Below are 16,941 nucleotides of genomic sequence, written 5' to 3' on the forward strand. Positions count from 1 at the left end.
TAACTTTTTAGATCAGTCATGAAAATATAGTGAGATTAGTTAAGTACTGTTTTTCCTGTATCTGTGTGAATCTATTCCTCTGTGTTATTTTAATATTTGCTGTGATTGAAACTCTGGTGTTTATTTTTAATAGATATTTAGCATTTTAATGTTCTTTTATTTGTTCTTAAATATATTTAAACCTTACATTGCGACTAGTCTTTTTGAGAATGTTTTATCCTTTGAGAGTACTTATATCTATTTGGTGACACTGTGGCCACTCCTGAAAGCCTTACTGCATTGGCAAACACTACCATTTCTATTAGTATTAATTTCCCTCAATATAATTGGGCACACTTGTTAGAGCCTTAGAGTAGCTGGCTTTGGAGTATCTTAGTGGCAGTATCTACCTTATAGTCTGGGCAGAGGGGGCACAGCTAGTAAATCTGTGCCAGCCTTCCCCAGGTGTGTGTGTGTGTATCTCAGTCTGTGAAAAATTTAATTCTCAAAGTGTGTGTGTGTCAGCTACTTGGAGCAGGGTCACAGAGCACTGGTTTCACAGAGAGAGTGGTGGAGGACTTGACTTGGAACACTTGGCTGAGGACTCAAACCTATAGCTGTTCCAGTGGGGTGTCTTACTGGGGACCTGGAGAGAAAGAGATGGAAACTGAGACTCTGGACTGAGTGTGTTCCCTGTGTGCTCTTAAGGGAAATTGTGCTTGGTGCAGAGAGCTGCATATGGAAATACTGTGTCTACCTATATTTGTTCCAAGTTAATGTCCCTCACCAGTGTCACTGGTGAGGATTTAGGTTCCCTGATTACTGGCCCAGAGGGGGGATATGTCACACCCTGAAAGAAATTAATCAAGTGCATGACACTCAGGAATTTAGGACAATAGCAGCCAAATTTGGACACTGGCTAAGCTTCAAGCATGCCATACATAATGTTATAATAATTCTGCTTTTGCTACTGTTGAGACTGTGCACATATATTAAAAGGTGTAGAATAGAGCATGTGTTGCAACTTTAAGAAGCATTTCAAAGTGAGGGCATGTGCATATAAGTAGAGAGCATGTGCAGGCAGCAGTGCCATTTTGAGAGAACAGCCAGAGTGTTAACATGTATGAGTGCAATAGTCAGTCTTTTTATAAGTTTAAGTTACTAAGCCTCAATCCTGATGTGTTTGTAAATAATAAAGCTGCTTAACCCAAAACCCACAACTGTTGATCTGTTTTATCCTGACTAGACGAGCGAGAGAAGGGTTTAAGATTAAGACAGTAAGCAGAGCTTATAATGACATTTTTGAAGAAATTCAGTCTTTTTGCAGAATTAGTGCCCACTTTGAACCCAGGGACCTAGATCTGGCTACTACAAGCAAGGAGAAAAAGCTTTTTATGTGATCCTGCACAAGCCAGTTAAAGCATCTGGCATAACTTGTCAAAAATCATGACTGGCATTTAATAGCATAATAACTCGTCCTAATTTGTACTAAAGCACTGGTACAGAAATGTTTCCAAAAAAGTGCACTAATGCATCAAAAGATTGTTTTTGTTTGTCAAGTAGCTGCAGTAAAACTAGATATTTCAGAGGTGACTGAAACAAAATGAATCCACAGGACTTGTCAGGATCAGACACTGGGTGAGAGACGGAGCAGATGGAATTCTCTGACCGAAGCCTCAAGCACAGTCAACTACTGCATTAATCACTATGTACTACAAGCAGATGGAATTCTAAATCAAGCCTTGGGCATTTGTCAGTACTGCTTTAATGACTGCGCTATATAAGCAAACTGAATTCTAAATTAGGCCTCAAGCTCTGTCAAACACTACTTTAATGACTATGTTATGCAAGCAGTTGGAAGTTCTAAATCAAATCTCAAGCACTGCAGACCATGGCTTTAATCAATGCGTTTTGCAAACTCTTAATTCATTTATTTGACTTAGAGCCATTAATTTTTCTGTTTCCAGTCAGATGTTCAATTGAGGAATGTCTCTTTATATCCTTCCAGTATTTCTACCCTTAACTGAAATTCAGTTGTGAGGCAGTCATGCTTGAACTTGTAAAAGTGGCATTGTCTACCACACCTGACGGTCGTAAAAAAAAAAACAAAAAAAAGTTTAAGACTTGAGCACATTCTGTGCAGACTGACATGGTTTCCTTTTGTTTTGTTCAGTTTAAAAACCTAAACATTTGCTTTCACCTCTAGTACTGTGGTTTTTGTTGAAAGATGCAGGGCAGGATGGGATCTATTGTAGACATAATTCTCCTTTTATAAGGGTGACAAGGCGTTAAGTATAAACACCACCAGGAATATGCACATTAAAGAAAGATAAATAATGCACTTGTAGGAAAACAAAATTTCTTTTAGCTGCTTACAGAAAGGACTGAAACACCTTGTCAGATGACTTATCTACCAAGGTTGAATGATAACTGCATATCAGAATGCCTCACTGTGTTCAAACAGTAAATTAATGCAATGGCTACACAGATGTCTTTCTGGTTCTCAGGACATTTAATGTATTTGCTTATTTTTTCAGATCAGTGATTAACTCCAACATAAATGATTTATATTCCACTTTAAATAAACATTTGCCTATAAAATGTTGTGTACTGGAGATATGTCTTTGGATCAGAAAAGATGACATCTTTCAAACAAGGAAGCAGGGTGGAATTCACCAATACACAGTAGAAGTTACATTAACACATCTTAAGGAACCTGGCTAGGTAACTGACTAGGTACATGGTTGTTTGTTTCTCAGATTCTTGGGTGCCTCAAGCTATCCAACTGCTAGTCTGGAAAGCCTTTACAAAGGCAGCCGAAAAAGTAACCAACATTTAAATAGCTGCAGTCAGAATGTTTTTTACCATTATCCTGGCTCCTGAATCACTCCAAACGGTTAATATTATATAAAATTTGATGAGCTGAAATTTCATCCCCACTAATGTACAACAGTGAGGTGGATGTGGGGATACCATTTTATTTTGCCTATTATTTTTCTCTTAATTGTTACTCTAGTTGGCCTGTTGTTTAGACAAAGACTAGGTCAATGGACATTAACTTATGTCTGCAGCACTTAGAAATCTGTAATACAGTGCTACTAAAATGGTACCTACCCTGGCATTTCATAAACTAAGCAAGTTTCTTGAAGTCTAGCAAACAACAAGATTGAGGACGGAAATTATGTAACTATTGCATTAAAAAAGTAGCTCCAGACCAAATAACTTCTTTGATAAGCTAGTGTTTGTCACAGGATTCATTTGGTGGGTACTGTGAAGGTGCTAGTGTGGTTCAAACCACATGGGCTACCACCTAAAAATGACCTAAAGGCATACCTCTCAAGCTCTTAAAGAGCATGACATTTTTTTGTTTTTAATCAAGAAATGAATTATTTATGACATAGACAATCATACATTTATATAAATTAAAGCAAACTATATGGACATATTTTCAGTTGCAAACATTATAGTAGATTATATGTGATGTATAAAGTCATTGTCATTTAAACATTACATAACTCATTCAATTCTTGCTGTCTCTTAGACCTCACTCCTCCTGAAAAACATTATTCTGCATGTATTCTTTGCACAATTCACATTTTTTCTATGTGTTAGCCTTTTCTAAACATCCAGTTTCCAATTGTTTTATCTCTGTTACTATATTCACTACTTACAGTACAGCAAGAGGTTCTCCGGTTCGATCCCCGGCTGGGGTGACTTCTGTGCGGCATCTGCATGTCCTCCCTGTGGTCACGTGGGTTTCCTCCGGGCACTCCGGTTTCCTCCCACATCCCAAAGACATGCTGTAGGTGGATTGGATACTCTAAATTGGGCCTAGGCGTGAGTGTGTGTGCCTTCCGTAGAAGGTTGGGTGACGGGCTGGCAAAGCGACACCGTAAAACTCCACTGCCAATCATGAGTGGACAGGTGATCCGCTGTGGCGATCCCTAACCGGGAAAAGTAGAAGAGGATAGTGCAGTTGGTTTAGACTTTGACTTCCATTTTCTTTCCAGTAATTGCTTTTTTGGCAACCACAAGAATAAAACTGAGTAAGGCATTATTATGTCTAGGCAATTCTGACTCTGTATCACAGCTCAAAAAAATAACTTCCTTAATTACACTTATTTGCTCACTCAATATTTCTGACAGAGTAGTCAGAGAATTTTTAAAGTCTGCCAACTCATTACACTCCCAAAAAATATGTTTCCAATTACCTCTTTCTTCCCATTTACAGTCTACTTTTTGGAAAAATTCTTTCGAGTCTGCTTGGGGTATAAAAGCAAAAATCCTAAATCTTTGAGACTTTGTTGCACATTTCGGAGCCATACATTTGTCCTCCAGTTGTTTTTTTCTTTTCTGAACTGCATATCCAATCTGCTTTCAAACATTGCTGTTATAAACTTATAAGGTTGATAATTTTGTATTTGCATGTGTTTTTTAAAGAATATTAAATATGAAACAAATGTCTACCATTATTTAGTGACTTCAGTTCTCAATGACATTTGAGAAAATCATATATTTTATAAGGAAAAGAACAAAAATATGAAGCAAAAATTTGGACATTCTATGAAAATCTGCAGATTTGAGAGGTGTGCCTACAGAAATATCAACTTAATGTTCGTATTTTGTCTACACAAGTTTGTATTTTTCCATCTGCAAATTATGGATCTTGTCACGTTTCAGTCATTTTTCCCATGACATGTGATCAAATGTGTCAGTCTGTTAAGAAAGCATTATAAATCTTTGTTAACCACATTATGCTCTACTAAGTAAAGGTTCCTTCTTTTAGGAGTAACTGTGGAGTGCCAAAAAAGCACTTTATTATATGCAAAAGAAAAACTCTGGGACTCGAACCCAGTTCTACAGAGATTACCAACGTATTTTGCTACTTGTTGCTGTTACATCTTGTCCTAATAGTGATCATATCCTTCTTAAATACAAATCACTAACTACCCAGCACTGTATTCCTGTGGTCTACTTCATATGACCGAAATTTCATTTGACTGAGACCAAAACACTGACAGTTCAATAGACTGAAAACTCATTCGACTGAAACTCATAATACTGACACAATAAAGTAAAAGGTATATGCCCTTTCCCCACTGTAGTCCGATCCTGGAGTTAGTATATATAGTTGGTAAGGTGTGGGCCACAGCCCCCCACATAGTTTAGGTAAATATTGTTTTCTGTGAAGAGTTATTCATTGCAGTTATAAATATTCATGTGTATGGTTTAAAATGTATAAAGTATGTGAGGGGCTGTGCCACCCACCGCCTCCCCCCTAACTATATATACTAACTCCAGGATCCAGGATTCCTGCCAGCGTCACTCTTTCCAGTTTTAATGGGCAGGGCTGCACCTTTAAGTGAAACCATACAGGTATAAATGTATAACAGATCGCTCTGTCTGTCCTTTATGAGCAGCTGCTGGTTATCCTTCTCACATAATATCACATTGCTCCAGCATTTGAATCTTCCATTCACAAACTACTGGCTGCACTTGTTACTTTTTAAAATCCTGACAGTGAACCATAGATAGCAGCCCAGCTTACCTCAAAGTCAGACGTCATGAATCACTCACCGTAATGTAAACCCTGAAGAGGTCGTTGTCACGGAGAAGGTCTCTCATATACTTCATGCACTCTTCCTCTTCCATGCAGTATCTGATGTACGGCTTGAAGCGGGACCCAAACTGATCAGAAAAACAGATTACAGAAGGTCAGATGTCAGTGAGATCAGAAACTGTGATCCTAAAAGAAAGGTCAGATCAGTGACCCACAAGTTTAGTCTAGATGACAATGCGGCATTAAAAGGAACAATGCACAATTCAAACCAGAGGAAGAAAAAAAAGGAAGGACTTTGTGCTGAAAATAACTGCAACATACGTACCCAAATGAATGCTCCTGTGGAGGGAAAAAAGATTAATCGTCTATTAGGTCTGCCCTATGACAGTACTGGATGTGTGAAAGTTCCATTGGACTTGGCATCTGACTGGATTGCCAATTTGGGAGTTCCGTTTGCAGAACTTCAAAGCTGACAAGAAGAGTTGCCTGAATAAAGGGACACTGCCTAAGTTAAGTTTTGGAAAAGTAACTGTAAACTGTTCATTCCTCCTCTCAAAGGGTTGGTCTGTGTTAATTTAAGATTTTGTTAACGCTTTGAAAGAGGCCATCATATATCAGGTACCAACTACAGCACATGCTTTTAATTGATAAAAACATACCTGCTGTGCTTACATCACAATGTGCCAATTAGATGACGCTTAAAAGCAGTGCATGTGCACCAGAACTTGTGCAATTAAGGTGCTTAACAGCAAACTGAATGAAGAAAGGACAGAAATAGGAATATCAAAGAAAAAATATCAGAATAAAATCCCAGTCCAGGTTAGGCAGAGTCCCTCATTGACTCTATTCAAGAGGAATCTTGATGAGTGGATGGGAGATCGTAGGTTTACCCCGGGTATCACTTCTGTGTCACTGTTAGACAGAGGCACAGTATACTAACCTCGAAAAAGGGCATAGCAAAATAAATTTAAAATGGGTGGCGAAAGCCAAACATATTCTGGCTAGGCTTATAGGGCAGATAGCCTAGTATGAACCTATGAACCTAAGTCAGAATTACACCTGGTCAACATTGGGATTATGTGCTGTAATACTAAAGTATTCAACCTGTGTGGTCTAGGTTCGATCACTATTGTGTGTGAAACAACTGTCTGCTTTGGTGTGGTTTTACACATAATTAAATTTTCATGACTTTGCACAAAAAATGTTTCTAGCTCCGCAGCAGAGACAGTATAACCTCCTTCTGTAAAGCACAACAATAAAAAAGGAAAGGGAGCGAGTTTTTCTCCTCCTTTTTTAGCTAGATAAATGGTTGTTGGAACGGGTAGTGCTTCTGACGCCATATTCTCTTTCACCTTCATACAAAGGGGAACCCCACAGGGATTTCAATGTTCCTCAGAACAGTTGTGTGCTGCTTTGAGTCTAAGGTATGCTACACTTTGACTAATGCTTAAGTTGCCTAGAATTTGCTACTTAATAACATGGAAGTACAACTGCATATCACAATTAATAACTGTAAGGGGGCTTTGTCCACTGCAGTCCATGCATTCTGTCCCAATCATTTCAGCTACAATCTGTTGCTCCCCAGTATTGGGGCAGCAGGTTGCACACAAGCTTCTGATACATAAAGATGAGATGATTAGAGGTTCAAACTCCACAATAGACATGGTGGTTGCTCAACTAAGCACCACCTTGCATCCCAAACTGCACATGTGCAGTGCCACATTTTTGTTTGACAGACATCCTAAACACTCATTTTTTTTGGTAGCTCTTACATCTATGAAAGAACACAGAATTTCTTGAAAAGAATAATGAAATTTTCCTGCTAATATCATGGTCAGAAATTATCCATTTGCTGAAACACCAGTAACAGACCTCCATCGATCGTCTGAATGTCACTGGATGGTCATTTGTGTCATTCACCCCCCCCCCCCCATTCTGTAAAAAAAAAAAAGGAAAAACAACTGTAGCTTTAACTGTGCAACAAACATTAAAACGGGCATGCATGCTTCACAAAGGTTAGTCAGTTCAAGTTTCATGGGGAGGCATCTGGTTCACATTTACGAAGCTGTTCATGAAAGACAATGACCTTGCTGGAAATGCTGCACAAACACAGGCCACTAGGTACTTCAACCCACAAATGCAATAACCACAGCTGTTAGGTGGTGAACTTAGTTTTGTTGTTGTTGTGTCTTTCAGCTTTTACCGGTTAGGGGTCGCCACAGCAGAACTCCGGTCCACTAATGATTGGCAGTAGATTTTTACGTGCCGAGTTGCCAGCCCTGACGCACAACCTTCAACGAAGGTATGCCCATTCACGCATGTCTCCACACAGAAGACACTCTAGCTGAGAAACAAACAGGACAACGTCTTACTGTAAGGCGACAACGCTACCACAGCACCACCACCGCAGTCTAGGTGGTGAACTTAGTGCACTTGACAAATGCATGTACCACAATGTTAAACCTATCAACCTCATCTAGAGCTGTTTTAGGGGCTCTTACATCTTTTGTGATGCACTCTGCTACTATGAAGAATGCCAGTTTTTGTTAGTATCAGGAACCGAAGACATTCTTCTAGTCACAATATCATCTTGCTGTAGCTCTTCCTGTCTAGTACTGAACAACAATGAATGCTTTGATTTTTAAAAGTAATACTCCAACTCAAGTGAATGATGGCTTCCTGATATCAAGTTAAACTGAAATCTAGACTTAGACATCAACTGAGGAGTGTGTCTCATGAAAATCTGCCAATTATCTACAGAATATATGGATTATACTTATGTGCCATAATCAAGAAGGCAGATTGGGTCTATGGCATGGTATCGAAAAGGCCTTTCATCGAATGGCTTCATAATCGAAAATTGTGTTAATAGTAGTCGCTTTTGTGAGATTGCGGTAAAGTGAAGATCAGAAAATTTGCCTTCTTCACTGTAGTGCAATCTCAGAGTTGGTGTATATATATATATATATATATATATATATATATATTTAGTGAGGGGTGCAGAGGTGCATCTCCCCCCAAAATCGACTTATATTAATGCAATTTTTGATTATTAAGCCATTTGATGAAAGGCCTTTTCGATGCCGTGTCACAGACCCGGCAGATTTATGCCTCTTCCATTCACTCTTGAATGCATTTTACTGTTTTGACCCTCCCATTTTAATCATTCACCATTCTTTCTGTGAAAGAATGCTTCTCGATCAATCCCAAAGCCATATATCATGTATCTTCATTTTTTCCTTAGCTGTCTAGAAATATGGTGCCCATTTACACACTGTAGATCCTCTTGGGGTACTTACAGTATGACATCATCTCTCTCAATCTCCTTTCTTTAAGAAAGCAGTTTAACTGCTGTGATCTCTCTTCATATGAACTGTGATGCAGAACGGACACCATGCATGTTGCCCTGCTATGCATCAGTACTCCACCAGCCTACCCTGTTTCTTTCACAAACTGCATATTTTTATTTTGGTCACATGATACGATTATCCAAGTTGCATTCTACTAGTACTACTACTCACCCCCATACACGTATCTTTCCTTGTTTTTCTAATCCTCACTAGCATTGCTTAGCATTTATTTTTGTGCAGTAAATTTGATCTACAGTGCTTCAAAGCATTCCTTTGACTATACTGTATTTATTCTTACAATTTTGTATATGCAGATAGAATGTAAGATTATAATCCGCTATCACCCCTCAATTTTCTATGAGACGTAACTTCAGTGGTTGTATTATTAAGAGAGGAATTTAAATATTTTTTTCATGAGAGAAGGAGAATTTGGGGAAACAGTAGCTATGGTTATTTTTTATGATTAATTGCAAACAATGAGTTCAAACATTTAGAACACAACTTCACAGCAAACTGATCTGCCTTCAGATAGTGTTTATGTTCTGCATGGATCTGGGTCAATTGCAAATGGCAGCAGTCCCTCTGTGCAATCAAAGAGGAAGGATGACAACAATTCTAGATGTTACAAAGACAAATCATGATGTCACAATAATAAGTACACTAAATCAGAAGTGCTGAATACAGTAAAGAAAGTGAAGAACTCTATTCTCATCACCACCCCCTTGTGAAAAGTACAAACCAAACAGCACCTTACCGTTTTATTGAATCCTTCCTTAAAGTCCACAGGACTCAAAAGGGTTTTGTTTTTCCGGGCTTTCTCTAGTACGGGGGCCATTACATCCTGCCACATGTCCACATGCAGCCGGATCAGCTCCTGGATGTTGCTAAACAGTTGTTCATGTTCAACCTGGACCACAATGCAGAAATATCTTAATCAATGCAGCTAATAGTTGTGTATGAAGTTTAATACATCTACCTAACTTAGAAAATATTCAGGCAATTTCCTAACCTGATCATCCAAAAAAAAAAAAAAAAAAAAAACACTTCAACTTTCTCAATTAATAAAGAAGAAAAAAATGGTGACAGAGGGGAAAAACAAGTTTTCAATACTCAAATCATTTCTGAGTTGTTAGCTTTATCAACTGCTTTTAGGAGAGATTATGAGCTGAGCTATGGTACACAAAATAAGACTGTAAGGCTCAAACATAAGACTGTACATGATTCATTCAAAGCTTATTTATACCATAAGTTAATACATTTCTGATCTGTCATGCTTTCTTGACGTTACTGCAGCTAGATTGAAACTGAACCCCCCCCCCCCCCCGAGATCCAGTTCACTTATCCATTTAAGTCAGTAAGGATGGGAATAAATCATCATAACTAACATTTCTGATAATATCTAGATCTGCAAAGGACAAGACCATAAATAAAATACTCTAATGCAGTAGACGTGGTCAAACAGACCACGTACAGTCACGAAATGAAAAGGGGATTTACATTCAAATATACAAACTGCGAATGCCTTTTTACAGAAAATTATTACAGTTTTATAGTTAACAAACTGTTAAAATAAGGAAGCTGTAATAAAATACAGTAATACTAATAAACGCCACACCTAATAAATCACCTACATTGTACAAGTCTAAGCTATAAACTCAAATCTTCTGCAACTCTAACTCCTGTGAAAAAGGAGAAAGGCTATAAAAATTTCTACCTATCCATATCAACTACTATCACTCCCCAAGAATACACACACAGATGTTAAGATATTGGGTAAATAAGCATATCAAAACAATAAACATAGTTAACCATATCTGCTGCTGTGACTCCTTAATGCTCCCTATTAAATGTCAGAACTGGAAATGCTGAGTGCCAAAAAGCTGAAAATAAAAGACTGAAAAAACAGGAGAAGAGCTTCTTCTTCTTCTTTCGGCTTTTCTCAGTTAGGGGTCACCACAGTGGATCATCTGTCCGCTCATGATTGGCAATGGAGTTTTACGGTGTCGAGTTGCCAGCCCGGCGCCCAACCTTCGACAGAAGGCATACACATACACACACTCACACCTAGGGCCAATTTAGAGTGTCCAATCCACCTACAGCATGTCTTTGGGATGTGGAAGGAAACCCACGAGACCACAAGGAGGACATGCAGACTCCACACAGAAGGCACCCCAGCCGAGGATCGAACAAGAGAACCTCTTGCTGTGAGGCGACAACGCTAACCGCTGCACCACCATGGCCGCCCAAAAAACAGGACAGCAAATCTTGAAAATCATTCTTTTCCTTATAATCTCTTTTTGCATGGGGGGGCAAGCCCCCCCCTGCATCCCCTTGTGGGGGACAAGCCTGCACATTCTAAACATATATATATATAGATATATATATATATATATATATATATATATATATACTAACTTTGAGGTTGCCATACCTCAGAGAAAAGGGAAATTTTGGAGTAATGGTTTCTCAGACTTAGTATATGTAAGTCCGATCTTTCAGTCACTCAGTTACCGCATTTTGGGACTCACTCTAGCAAGTCCTGACATTTCAAATGGTTGCCCTTCTTAGTCCCAAACAGAAAACAACATTACAAACAGTACCACAGAAGAATTGTTGTTGAAGTGGTTAAATTACCAACATGTAATTAAGTTCTTTCCTACACACATGATTTTAAATTACTCCTGTTTAGCTTATTCATATATTTATGCTTTATCTGTTGCCACAACTTATTTCACTGATTTCTGTGCACTTTTCTTTTGTTCCCACATATATTTATCTAACTTTGATCTTTTGTGCAATCAATTACTTTGCTTAAGGAAAAAGGACTTGCAACCCATTTCATCCTCTCTTCTACAATTCATATTTCCATGTCTTAGACCTGCTTACCAGAAAAGAAACATGCAGTTGGGGGACTGAAGAGTCATACTCTGGCATGGGATTGGGGGATGGACAGTTTATATAATGGTTAAAGTGTTTACCTCACAGACAAAAGGTACAAGTTTTGATTCTCACCTTTGAAAGGGAAATTAGCTAAGCTTACAACAGCCCACATGAGCAGATAACCTAGTACTTACCTATGAACTTGTATATAACCTTGCTTTTATGATTCTAGCAAACTAAGGTGTTTGCTTTAAGTTCTGACTGCAAACAATGAATGGCTTTAATTGTTTGGTGGCTGCATTACTATAATTTTCAATGTGGGCTGTGGATATTAATGACAACCTCAGTCTCATCACTTAAAACTGAGTACTCACATCTATTCAGTGCATCTAATTTAATACTTACAAGTTCAGTTTAATGCCACAGCAGGTTCTGTATGTCACCATTACAGTCTTCAAATGTGGATTATTTAAAAACAGCAGAAGGGGTTACTGCCATTCCCACTTCTAATTTTAATTTAAAATTAGACAAACATCTGTATTAAGAAAGATCAGCCTTGCCTTATTCTTTGTTTACTGACTTCATTTCATCTTTAACAGTTTTAAGCTGGACAATTAATTTATTTAAATATTTATCTTTTGACCGGAAGAATCCGACTGGGATTAAAAAGCCCTTTTTCAGCAGAGGCCCAGGGAGAAAAACTTCAGATATACATAAACAAAGGTCACATGAAGAAAGTTACATAATTAAATTCAATGGTCAAGCAATTCTGAGCTGTATAAAACATGTGTTCCTGACCTCACTCGAATGATGCAGTTGTAGGAGACCTCATGGAACTATTTGTAGTGCCAAATGTGAAGAAAGGCTATTACCCAAGAACTGACTTAACAATACAGCCCCGGGGCCTAAGGGCTGCATCCTGACCTCCAGTTACTATAGGGAGTATTCGTATTCTCTGCATGCCCGTTCTTCCAGTATTCTAATATTTTTTTCCTCGGGAAAAGCATGCTGTCTTGCTGCACTTGACAAATTACCCATACATATAGACTGCATTTACTTTCTCCTTTGCGGTTTGGGTCTTTTGTTATTCTGTCACCCAGTTGCGTAATACTTTTCTGGACTTCTACCCCCAATACCCTCTCCCTGACCATTGTTGGACGTACCAGCCCCTTCTTGCATCTACCACACTAACATTAATTGTTTTGAGCTGGGGTGGTGTGGAACTTAATAGCATCCTAGGTGGTCTCAATGGCAACTGTGTCAGCGATGGGGGAAGGACTTTTTTTTTTTTTTTTTACACAACCTACGCTCTTGTACTTCCACCCTTTCCTACTCCCATCTTGGAATCATCTTAGGGCTAATTCCCTCTTCAAGGACCAAGCCTCACACCTCACTGAGCACTGAGATGAACGTCCCTCCCCCTGGGATAAGCACTCATAGCCTTCCTTGCCAGCACCTCAGTCACCCAAGCGGCTAACTGAACCCGGGTGGCCTGGGCTATGATTAGGGCTTTACGCCTCTATATCATGGAACTAGCTCCTGTGGTTTGGGTCTTGGTTGAAGGGATGTACAGTGTACCAAGCTCTTTTACCTGACTAACAAATAAGTTAAGTGGATTAAATTTATTTGCTGGTCCAAGCTGTTAATGCAAAGAGATCAGTGTAATTATAAATGCCTATTAACAGTAATCTGTTTTTCTCTTGCCTTTTTAAAATATTCACTCATCCTGTAAAGCCTAGATATCCTACCTAATGTTTGTCTTTTTCCAGCCCTGGTACATTAAAAAAATACTATATTCTGTCCTTTTTTAATCTGCTGGCTATTCTTTGTTGATTCTTTATCTTAACTCATCTACCAGCCCTTTCTGGCTCATCCTCACTGCCTGGTAATCACTACCTTTCCTAATCAAATTCCACACAGGTCAGGAAGGCCTGCATTTTAGCCCTTTGCTGTTATCAGTAACTCCCACTGAAACCAGCAAAGCTTCCTATTTCTGGTATCCTTTACAACTGATCAAAGACAGAAAAGTCACATGGGTCCTGCCTTTCTTCACTACTGCCTACAGACTTTCTACATCCTTGAGTTTCGAAACCTCGCCAAGGCTTCCTTTATTGTTGCTGACAAGTAAATTGATGGCTAAGCAAACACTGCAACAAGTAAGCAAATGAGCTGATAAGTCATCCTGGGTTGACCAGCTTATTTTGTACACAGTTTAAAAAGGTGCATTAAGTAAGTAAACGGAATGTTATGCTGTTTTGCTCCTTTCAGTTTCTGTTTTGAGAGAAACGACTGGAATGCTATACAGTTTGAGAGAAACAACTGGAATGCTATACAGAGTATTAACGTTCGTTATACCAGTGCTTCATGAACACAAAGGAACAAATAAAAGGACGAGTGTGCAACTCTTAGTATCTGGATACAGATTGCGATCTTTGTGGGTCATATTACTTTTGCAGGACTATACACTTAACAGCTCCTAATATTATTTTACTCTAAAATATGTTTGTTAGCAAAACACTGCTGGTATCTCAATCTATGAGAAGGGTTAAGTTGCATTATGTTTTCAGTATTCTCAGATATGCAAGACTGGTTAATGACTGCCTGTCTAGTTTGTGTATGGAATGTTCTTTGAATATTTGTGTTACTACTATATAATTATAAATTTAATATTTACTCCAGTCTCTTGGCAAGATTTCTACCTTTGGTTAATTCCAGGATGCCTTTTTTTTTTGCAGCATGTTTACTCCTGTACATTAAGATTGTAAAACTGTGAAACTAAACCTTACCATCATCCTAAGAACATCTGCCTTCATGACCATGTTAAGCACTTCCCCTAACTCTTATTTTCCATGGAAACTAGAAGAAATGCGGAGGGGAAGGAAATGAACAGAATACCAAGTAAACCTTTCCTTCATCTGTAACGTATACAAGATCTTGTTTCCTGCAGTTTCTGTACCTAGATGCCTGTATAATAATTACAGAATCTGGCTTTGTTTTCCTAAATTCTCATTATTACAGATAAGAATACAAACGTATGTATAAACAGAACATTATATGAGATTCAAGACCAACAAAAGCTACTTTGAGATTACAGTTAATGGTTCTCTGCCTTTTTATAATATAGTGGTGAAGGAATTTTTTTTATACATCAGAACATTACTGTAAACAAAGTGAAAATTAACAGAATGGCTTACCTCACACAGCAATCCAGACTCCTGCAAGTTCAAGAGACAGCACAAGAACAACTGGAAAGTGGGAAGCAAAAAAGTTAGTTTTATACACCAGTGAAATGTTCTGCATATGTTGCAATGTCATCATTTCATATAAAATAGCTTTAAAAGGGTGTCTTCATTTGGCCCCTGCAACACAGCTGAACTCTGAAAAAAATTACCAGTTTTATATCTGAAATGCAGAGCTTAGCAGGACCATTTCCTTAAATATTGTATAAACTGGCGCATTGTTCTCATATGATTATCCTGTGTATTCTTGAATACTGTTACTGTTTTCACATTTCATTACTTTTTCAGGTAGACAGCTATTTTATTACTTACTCCACCTCTTTATTTACAATGCAATCATAAACCTTTGTGTCTGTCCTGAACTGTTAACCTTGCATCGTAAACTGCACTTTTTCTTCTCCCAGATTTTTCTTTTAAAGATAAAAGCATTTGGACTCCAATGATAGCAATGAGGCAGTTAAGTTTTTATCAAACCTCTTTCCTATCTGCTTTCATGTCTCCAAGACTATCACACTAAACAGGTGTATAGTTTTCCTTTGTACGGTTTCAGATATAAACCATGCACTGCTTGGTTGCCCTTATCTGACCTGTCTAGTCTATGTCCTTATAATGATAAAATCTCAACAGCTGTATGAATTCCAATAGGAGGAGTCTTACCAAATAGGAGGAGTCTTACCAAATGTCTATGCTGAACAATGACAAAATGACAACACCATCTTGTTTTAGTCACATGGTACCACTTTGTATGTATATCAGTACTATGCCATGCCTCCTTGATGCTCTCATTGGTTGTCATACCTCTCAGATGTCCCTGAATTTGCAGAATATTTCTGATTTTGCCTGATACGTTGGCCCTGTCCCATGTCAGTTTTTTGATTTTCTGGAAAATCACTGATAATTTCACCAGTCAACATTGCCAGAGAGTTTCATACTTGTTATTGGTCTGAAAAAACATGTTGATAGAAAACATGTTGTTCTACTAACTTTGACTGAGCTACAGTAAAAATTTCCTGATGTTGGCCCTTTCTCCTCCCATTATTTTTGGCTCTGTACTACAGAATTATTGAGCAACAGTTGATTTGCGTTGTACCGAATTAATGAACAGTTAGGAACCATTCCAGTGTAAATTACTTTCCATAGGTTCATCGATTAGTAATAGGCTAACTGCCCTTGTGGACCATTTTAAGCCTAGCCAATTACCCATGTGGGAATCAAACCCTGCACCTTATGTCTGTATGAGAAATACCTTAACCATTATGCCAACCTCCCACTGAAGTGATGATTTGTCAAATTTCAATGCCCCTCCAAAACCCCAAGAACACAGCAGCCTGTGCCGAATTGCTCTCAGAAACTCTGTGCAGCCATGTCAATGGCTGGATAGAGACTGCTGTACTTACCAGATGCAAGCCCAGGACTAGCCTACAAACAAACTGGTGGCATCCCAAATTAAACAGGACATACAACAAAGTAAAAAAATTATGGTAAAAATCAGAAAGGGTAATTCCCACAAAGATAAAAACTCGTTCATCAAACTAAATAGGCAACTAAGAGGGCTAAATAGGTCAAGCAAAGCCAACTTGGAGGATAACTAAAAGAGAATGATAAGGGCTTCATCAGCTATGTGAGAAACCTCAGGGGCCGCACACAGCAATGTGCTAAACTGGTGGTTAATGGTGCCACATTCTCAGAGCCTGATGATATAACAAACCTGTTAGCAGAAAAATTCAGTTCCAACTTGACCTCTCAACCCCAATCATCCCCTTACAAATATCCTCAAGCATAACACCTCTATCTGTAACTGGGGAGAATGTACTGGCCGCACTTGCTAAAGCCAGCATGGTGCCCAATGGGCCCCAATAACATCCCAGGATGCCCCTTGAACAGTCTAAAATACAACTTATCAGGACTACTTTGAATCATTATTTAACTGCAG

At 38.5% G+C, this 16,941-nt stretch overlaps 1 protein-coding gene and 1 long non-coding RNA gene across 6 annotated transcripts in view; one reads left to right on the forward strand and one right to left on the reverse strand.

The window, feature by feature from the left end:
• Window positions 1-16,941, reverse strand: part of PLEKHG5 (pleckstrin homology and RhoGEF domain containing G5) — a 1,795,538-nt gene that overhangs the window by 40,660 nt on the left and 1,737,937 nt on the right. For all 5 annotated transcript variants that reach the window (XM_044063030.1, XM_044063029.1, XM_044063028.1 and 2 more), the window contains 3 exons: window positions 14,964-15,014; window positions 9,644-9,796; window positions 5,557-5,667 (listed from right to left, as the gene is read on the reverse strand). In XM_044063030.1, coding sequence (XP_043918965.1) covers window positions 5,557-5,667; window positions 9,644-9,796; window positions 14,964-15,014 — 315 coding nt within the window. The remainder of the gene's footprint in view (window positions 1-5,556; window positions 5,668-9,643; window positions 9,797-14,963; window positions 15,015-16,941) is intronic.
• Window positions 13,818-15,235, forward strand: LOC122794547. Its single transcript, XR_006363652.1, has 2 exons — window positions 13,818-13,925; window positions 14,505-15,235. It is a non-coding gene; the product is annotated as an uncharacterized LOC122794547 (long non-coding RNA).

This window comes from Protopterus annectens, chromosome 2.part1 (assembly GCF_019279795.1).
Source record: "Protopterus annectens isolate FY-2018-M chromosome 2.part1, PAN1.0, whole genome shotgun sequence".
NCBI classification, from domain to species: domain Eukaryota; kingdom Metazoa; phylum Chordata; order Ceratodontiformes; family Protopteridae; genus Protopterus; species Protopterus annectens.